Here is an 8,008-nt window from a genome sequence, read left to right as displayed (position 1 = left end):
CTGCTGAACTAAGCAAGGTCGACAGCGGTTTGTCAAACTGCAAACAACTGCCTTAAAAAAAAAAAAAGTTTTATGCTGACAGTGTTACTTATTCCAAAAACAAAGGGTACGGTGACCTGCACTTTTGTCTTCACAGCCGGAAAAGACAATTTCTGCATCCCCCAGCCCGCAGGCCGCCAGGACCCCCGCCTCGCCACCACACTGCGAAAGCAGAGAGGCGCCATTCCAGGGACCACGTCGGCGAATGACAAGGATGCCAACGTGGCTCCCGGACGAGCTTCCGTCAGGCCCTGAACCCCACTTCTGTTTTTTGAGGTCTCTTCCAAACGCTGGGCAAAGACCCAGAGTCATCGACATGCAAAACGAGAAAACAGAGCAGCCCCAGCCAGCACAGACCCAGCCGTGCGACCGAACCACTCTCGATCACAGGCAGGGAAGGCCTTGCCCACGCCAGCTACTGCAGAGGCGTCTGCCCTCTCCCTCTACAAGTGAGGCAGACACATGCCACCTCACCCCAAGATGCTCAAGCAGAACAGCCACTGGGCCAGTCAGGAGACCCACAGCCCAGGCATTAGGAAGACACTGAATATGAGATTAAAGAAAGCAGGTTATCCAGAACAGCCAACCCCCACTGCTAGGCAGCAGGAGCAGGCCAGGCCCTTCGCTGCAGACCTGCCCCAGGAGGAAGCAGGCGACTCAGCCTCCACACCCGCTTCCCCCCAACCACCCCCGGGCCAGCCCTGCCCACGCAAACAGAGTCAGAGCTCAGAGCAGCAGAGGGTCTCAGGACCCCCGAGCCAGAGCGGCCCGGGGGCCCAAAGCGCCTCTGGGACCGCAACTCCAGGCGGACTGAGGGCGTTGCCGTCGCCTGCCAGCAGCGAGAACAGAAGGGCCACGAGCTCTGGCTCAGCCCCGGTGCCCAGCTCTCGGCCACTACTCACAGCCGTGGTAGGAGGCCGGCGACCCCCCGGCCTTGCCGTACTCCTGCTCCGAGTAGCTGGTGGACAGGTTGGGCTGGCTGGAGCCCCGGCCAAAGGTGAGCTGGCTGCTGCCCATGCCGGTGGCCACCTGGGCCATGCGCTCCTTGGTCTTGAGCGCCTGCGCCCGCTCGGCCTTCAGCCGCTCCTCGTCCTTCAGCAGGGCCACCAGCTGCTTGGCCTTCTCGCGCACGTTGACGCCCTGGTCCTTGCCATCGCGGTCGACGTACTGGAAGTCCTTCAGCGTCTGGATGGCGAAGATGTTCTCGCGGCACTGCTGGGCCACGCGCTCCGAGCCCGTCTTGATGAGGTAGTCGAGCAGCGTCAGCGCCTTGTACACGTGCCGCCAGTTCTTGCCGTGGTCGTTGAGCCGCTTCCACACCATGCTCATGATCTCCGAGAAGGCCACCACGTTGTAGGTCAGGTCCGCGACCTCCGTCATCAGGGAGCTGGATGGGCCCCACGGGTCGTTGGAGGTGGCTTCCCGGACTTTGATTTCGGCTTCCGAGTAATTGTTCACGATGTTTTTCATCTGCCGTCTGATAGACGAAGTCGTCATCTTTACTTTCTCTGTGACAAATGTAAAGCCCTTCAAAGAGAGAAGCTTCCCTGTCCCAGGCAGGTTCGCACCCCGTGAAGGTTCAGTCTCCGTAATGGGTCTGGAGCAGGGTCCCTGATGGTCATTTCCTCTGTTGGAGCCTCAGGTCCGAGAAGCTGGAAGCCATGACCTAGAGAAAGAAGACAAACGTTACTGTGCACGAGCCCCCCACCCCCGGCACGGCAAGCATTTTGCAAACAGCAGGCACTGGTCAGCCAGGGCGGTGCGTGGTCGTCGTCCAGCCCCCAAGGACAAAAGAGATGCCATCTTCCCTTCAAAACTAAGATGAGATCGATATTACAAGTTAAAAACGAATAAAGTTTGGGACCTCCCTGGTGGCGCAGTGGTTAAGAACCCGCCTGCCAATGCAGGGGACATGGGTTCGAGCCCTGGTCCGGGAAGATCCACATGCTGTGGAGCAACTGAGCCCGTGCGCCACAACCACTGAGCCTGCACTCTAGAGCCCGCGAGCCACAACTACTGAGCCTTTGTGCCACAACTACTGAAGCCCACGCGCCTCAATGAAGAGTAGCCCCTGCTCGCCGCAACTAGAGAAAGGGCACATGCAACGAAGACCCAGCACAGCAAAATAAATTTAAAATAAAATTTAAATTTAAAAATGGTTAACTTAAAAAAAAAAAAAAAAGGAATAAAGTTTAAACTCAAGTTTAAGCCCCTGGAAGGAAAGCAGTAACACTGTAACTACTGTTCTATTTTCAAAACACTTCCACTGGATCGGCTCTGCTGCGATTGTGTTTCTTTTACAAATTTATTTATTCATTTGATTTGATTTATTTTTGGCTGCGTTGGGTCTTCGTTGCCGTGTGCGGGCTTTCTCTAGTTGCGGAGAGGGCGGGCTACTCTTCGTTGCACTGCGTGGGCTTCTCATTGCGGTGGCTTCTCGGGAAAGTCCCCGATTGTATTTTGATTGTATGTTTCTTCCACCGCCAGGCAAAAGCCAGCTAGAACAATCTAATGCCTGTCTACACTGGCTTGGGCACCACGCTTCTAACTGCGGGGGATTCTCCGTGACCACCTCTCCTGACTTCTTATAAAGGCTCCCAACTCCCCTTCTAGGGCAGGGCTCGGGCCCTCCACCGGGCTTTCAAAAGCCTCAGGCATCTGGCCCAAGCTGTGCAGTACAACCTTACAAATAATCTGGTTCTACCCCAATTTCCTCACTTCACAGAGGAGAAAACTGAGGGTTACACATTAACAGGATACCCAGCCCTTTGCCACAAACACACCTCTCCAGGGAAGAAACTTCTGCGGAGCTGGAGTGAGGGCCACACCTCTGGCCACGGGCTCTGGTCCAGAGTGTGGGGATCCCACCTGGCTTGGTCACCAGTGAGCACCCAGCACTGTGCCTGACGTGGATAATAAACACTGCTGATAGATTTATGAAACAGATTAGAAACAGTGTCCCTTCCCTCAGGAAGGCACAGCCTGGCAGGGGACAGAGATGAGCACAAGGCATCTAAGGATGCATGTCCAGAACAACTCAGCCGGCCGCTTGGGGCCGCAAAGGCGGGCACGGAGAGCACCTTCTGCAGAAGTAACCTTCAGGGAGGCCTTCAAAGGGGGAGACTTCCGGGAGGCGGCAGGGGAGCGGCTGCTGGGAGACTCCCCTCCTCCAGAAGGAGGAGCCAGGCCCAGAGCCCACAGGGGCCGCCGAGGTCAGAGCAGTGCAGCCAGGCGGGGACGAAGCCAGCAGCTGCCCCACACCCCACCCCACCCCAGCTGCCTCTGGGCCTCTGGCCTGGGAAGGAGCCGGCTGGCCTCAAAAAGCCTTCCAGGTAAGGATCGTTCCGGCCCTGGTGCAGACGGGGAGCCCGGGCCCCCAGGGAGGACCCGCCACCTCACCGTGGCCCCTACGCTGGGCTGCTCCTGCCAGAGGGACGACGGACGGCCCCCACCGGCCCCACCCACAGCCTCAGAAGGGAGGAAACAGAAGTGTTGGGAGGGGAAGCCGCAGGAAATGCCCAGTCCGCACAGGGAGCCAGCGGACAGGGGGAGCACAGAAGCCCACCCTAGTGACAGTCGCACACGTGCCCCTCAGCAGGCCAGGAAGCCTGCTTCCTTCTGAAGCCACAGAGCACACGGGCTCCCACGTGGGTGGGCACAGCCTGCCCCCTCACTGACCAACCGGCTCTCACAAGCCCTCTACCGTGTGCCCCAGGACCAGGGCCAGGCGCTCTGATGGGGACCCGCGTGCATGATGTGACCAGGCTGGCTGTCCACGCCGGCGAGAGGATGGGCCTCCAAGGGGAAGGGCTCCGACGTCCCAGAGCAAACGCTTGCCAACGTCACACCAGTCACCCGAAGTCCCCAGGGCCCAGGCCCACCCGGCACTTTATCTATCACCCACTGGGGGGCTCGGCAGGCACGAGCGCCCTGCCCCCTGGAGAAGCAGGTGGGCTGGAGAGACCCCGGCCACCTTCCTCCAGGTCAGGAGGCACTCCGAGGAAGCACAAGGGCAACGGTCCTGGTAAGCAGGCCTCAAATGGTTAAAGGTATAATGAAAAGCAACCAGGTCCTGGGGGAGAGATGCTGGGTCGGGCTCTGCTGCCCATCCTCTAGTCTGGTGCCCTCCCGGGGGAGGCCGCGAGGCCCGGCCAGGGCACCCCCCGGAGCCTCCCAGGCCTTTGGTGGCAGAGAAAAGGCAGCCGTTCCCGCGAGCAAGGGCTGGGTGCCTCCGCCCTCCCGGACCCAGGCTGGGAAAGGAACCCGGACAGCTGAGAAAGAGGGGCTACGGCCCAGCTTGCAAGGACACCTGTTAGCAGTCTCTCTGAAATGCTTCGGCTTTGAGAGGGGAAAAGCTAATGAAATACTTGCTACAGTCAGAGAAAGCATAGGAATGTACTGTGAACAGCTGCGTGCTGTTTTCCTAAAGCTACAGAAAGGGCGAGACGGGGGTAAGCAATTCCTGAAGGGGAAGGGGCCCCAAAGGTGCCTCCGAGGAACCATCCTCAGGGCCCACCTGCTCCGCGCCTGCCTCACCTGAGACTGCAGGTGAGTCTCTGACGCTGTGAGGGGCCTCCTGGGCCCTCAACGGAGGATGCGGGCACTGTGGGTCCATCCCACTCACCCCACAGACCTCAGACCTCGTTTTCCCATTTTAAAACCTCCCCTCCTCAACCCCAGGATCGACTGTAAACGCCCAGACATCTTCCTGCCAGCAAACACCCGCCGGGGCTGCCCTCGAAGCCCCGACACTCCCCAAGTGCACACCCAGACCTGAGTTCTGTTCTGTTCTCACTCTTTTCTGAACAGCTTGCAGGCCCCACTGTCCAAACTTTCCTCCTCGATTTGCCTTCCGTTCCCAGCTTGCTGAGCCTGCACAGCAGCAGGCAGGAGCCAAGGATGGAGCCGGACAGGACAGGACACTGCCTGAACCTGTGGGCCCACCTGGGCCCGAAGCCCCGTACCCTGCACTTCACAGCTGCAGGAGCCCTCGCGGCCACGTGTAACTGGCAGCCTGTGCGCTCCGTCCTGGGTGACGGCCAAAGAGCACACTCGGAGCCTCCAGGACAGGTGCGGGGACTCCAACCAGGCCCCCAGCCGCAGCTGACCCACAGCCCAGGCCGACCGAGGAGCTGCAGCCCTTAGCCCTCGACACGCAGGCACCCCAGCCAAACTCTGGAATCATCGCTCTTCTCCGAGGGCAGCTTACAGCGGCGACCATAAAGTAACCACTGGATCACGTTTGCCGAGGACAGGCTAGGGCAGAACAATTCTGGCGTATTTGAAAACACGACCAGAATTCGACTGACAGTGGAGACTAGAAATAGACTGAATAAAACAGCAAACAGAACAAAACTAAAACAAACAAACAAAAAATTCCAAGGCTAGAGTGATGCCCCTGGAGGCAAGAATTATTCCATAAAAACATGCTCCGGGGGCCTGCAGAGCTGGGTGGGGAAATTCCTTCCAAATCTAGAGTCCCGGACCAACCGTGGGAGGGAGAAGCTCTCCGTGGTCCTGCAGCCCATGTCGGTCCCTGGTCAAAGCCCACGTGTGCCTCGGCTATCGTGCTTCTGTGATGGGGCATGGCTGGCCAGGCGCGGAGAAGACGCAGTCGGTCGGGGTTTCCACCAACCCCCCACGGAGATTTTGGGGGCTTTTCAGGGATCAGGGATCGTTATCAGGGACCAGGACCAGCTATGAGGGAAAGGCAGCAAACACCTCTCGCCTCCCCAAACCTAACAGTCACAGGCCAGGCCAGTCACAAGCAGTAGATCCCACTGAATGAATGTACCCCAGACGGTAGCTCACACACCATCTGCATCTGGCAGCCTCCTGCGACTTTCTCAAGGCAGGTGACAGCCTTCACACCCACGGCGGGGAGCGGAGGGCCAGCCAGAAAAGGAAACGTCCTCCTCACTCACTGAACATGGCATCCATATCCCAACGACTCCTCGTTGGGTAGAGAAATCAAATTTTATATCTCTATCCCAAAAGTGGGCTTAAGGAAAACTTTGCATTCATATACTGAAAGAATTGCAAAAAACGAGCATGAGACTTAACTTCCAGATGATAAAGCAGGTACAGTGAAACCACCCATACAGGAAGAGCCCAGGGGAGCCAGTGAACTGGCTGTAGTGGGGTCTGACGGCCCTGCCCCCATGCTGGATGACCCCTGCCCCCTCTAACCAGCCCCCAAAGAGCCACCTGGGGGCTTCTCCCAAGACACGACAGTCGCGGAACAAGCAGAGGAAAATTCAATGTCAGACATCCTCCTATGGACTTTACCTGTTCTTGATTTTTCTAAAAGTAGAAATCAGTACTGAAAACACACATGAGGAATTTCGTTTTTCTTTATCAATGTGGCCAATCATTCAGTCTCTGGGAAGAGCAGCCCTGGGCGCAGATTACACAGGTGTTGAAACGTGGTCATTTTAAAGGATTATGTGAAGCAAGGACCAGGGTCGGGAAACATGGTTCTGGCCATCCGACAACACAGTCACTTAGAAATGGGGATGTGACAAGCTGCACCTCCCTCACAGGGTCGAGGATCAAACACCCTGACGGCTGGACCACGTGGATGCACAAACGTGCCACAGAGGACAGAGTCCCTTAATGCTCCCCCACCTCTGCCACTCCTCAGAGTAGCTTTGCAAATGACCAACCACAGACAACATTCTTAAAAACTCCGGCCAGTGTGTCTCCTTCCTGACTGTCCTCTGTGGCTTGTCTGTGAGACCTGCTGATAGCAATAAGTCTTCAGGAAATGCCAAAATCAGGCACTATGCCCCCCAGTTCAAAGCAACTGCTGTAATGCCAGATGGTCAGTTCAAAGCTACCAGCCTATCTGACTACAAAGGAAAATATGCTGTGTTCTTCTTTTTTTTTTTTTTTTTGCGGTTCGCGGGCCTCTCACTGCCGTAGCCTCTCCCGTTGGGGAGCACAGGCTCCGGACGCGCAGGCTCAGCAGCCATGGCTCACAGGCCCAGCCTCTCCACGGCATGTGGCATCTTCCCGGACCGGGGCACGAACCCGTATCCCCTGCACCGGCAGGCGGACTCTCAACCACTGCGCCACCAGGGAAGCCCCTTCTTTTACCCTCTTGACTTCACCTTTGTGTGCCCCACAGAGATCACTGCTTTCAGTGACAGGGCAGAGGAACTTAAGAAACTCAACTGCCAAGTGATTGGTGCTTCTCTGTGGATTCTCACTTCTGTCACCTGGCATGGATCAACACACCCAAGAAACAAGGAGGACTGGGACCCATGAACATTCCCTTGGTATCAGACCCCAAGCGCACCACTGCTCAGGACCATGGGGTCTTAAAGGCCGATGAAGACATCTCATTCAGGGGCCTTTTTATTATTGATGATAAAGGTATCCTTCGACAGATCACCGTAAATGACCTTCCTGTTGGCCATTCTGTGGATGAGACACTGAGACTAGCTCAGGCCTTCCAGTTTACTGACAAACATGGGGAAGTGTTCCCAGCTGGCTGGAAGCCTGGCAGCAATACCATCGAGCCTGATGTCCAGAAGAGCAAAGAATATTTCTCTAAGCAGAAGTGTGCACTGGGCCATTTTAGGGCCAGGCTGCAGTAGGTGGCCATGAGAACAAAACCTCTTTTGTACTACTGTCATGCTTAAAACACAAGACCTTACACTCAGCCCTGATGTGGAGTGGGACAGGACAGGCCTTTCCGGCAGGGGCTGGGGAGGCCAGCTTTTCTTCCTCTGGAGGGAATGGCCTGAGCAGTATTATGGGGCTGGCAAACATGTATATAGTAGTAGGGTATCACTTTTGGTCTTTTGTAGTTTTATTAAACTTGAGCTGAGGAGAAAAAAAAAAAAAAAAATCCAGCCAGAAAGCAAACAGCGTGGAGCGGTAGAGCACACAGAACCAGGAGCTGGGAAAGCGGGGATCAGGCCAGGCCCAGCCTCCCGCCCCTATAGTGACGGGGGCGGGGGGG

General features: G+C 56.8%; 2 protein-coding genes across 5 annotated transcripts in view; one reads left to right on the top strand and one right to left on the bottom strand.

Moving 5' to 3' along the window:
- Positions 1 to 1,709, bottom strand: part of EPN2 (epsin 2) — a 37,114-nt gene extending 35,405 nt beyond the window's left edge. For 2 of the 4 annotated variants that reach the window (XM_007448409.1, XM_007448407.1), the window contains exon 1: positions 942 to 1,536. In XM_007448409.1, the coding sequence (XP_007448471.1) occupies positions 942 to 1,536 (595 nt within the window). Of the gene's footprint in view, positions 1 to 941 lie in introns of all 4 variants that reach the window. The other 2 variants (XM_007448408.1, XM_007448410.1) reach the window with 2 other exon arrangements.
- A 3,229-nt stretch (positions 1,710 to 4,938) lies between these two features.
- The window catches only part of LOC103084373 (peroxiredoxin-1-like), a 4,457-nt gene continuing 1,387 nt past the window's right edge, over positions 4,939 to 8,008 (top strand). The window contains 4 exon segments of the mRNA XM_082931539.1: positions 4,939 to 5,109; positions 6,736 to 6,911; positions 7,125 to 7,233; positions 7,236 to 7,636. Of these exon segments, the coding sequence (XP_082787665.1) occupies positions 4,939 to 5,109; positions 6,736 to 6,911; positions 7,125 to 7,233; positions 7,236 to 7,636 (857 nt within the window).

Source organism: Lipotes vexillifer, unplaced genomic scaffold (genome assembly GCF_000442215.2).
Source record: "Lipotes vexillifer unplaced genomic scaffold, Lipotes_vexillifer_v1.1 scaffold533, whole genome shotgun sequence".
In the NCBI taxonomy this organism is placed as follows: domain Eukaryota; kingdom Metazoa; phylum Chordata; class Mammalia; order Artiodactyla; family Lipotidae; genus Lipotes; species Lipotes vexillifer.
The sequence above is the reverse complement of the archived record's forward strand: the minus strand, read 5'-3'. Positions and strand labels throughout refer to the sequence as shown.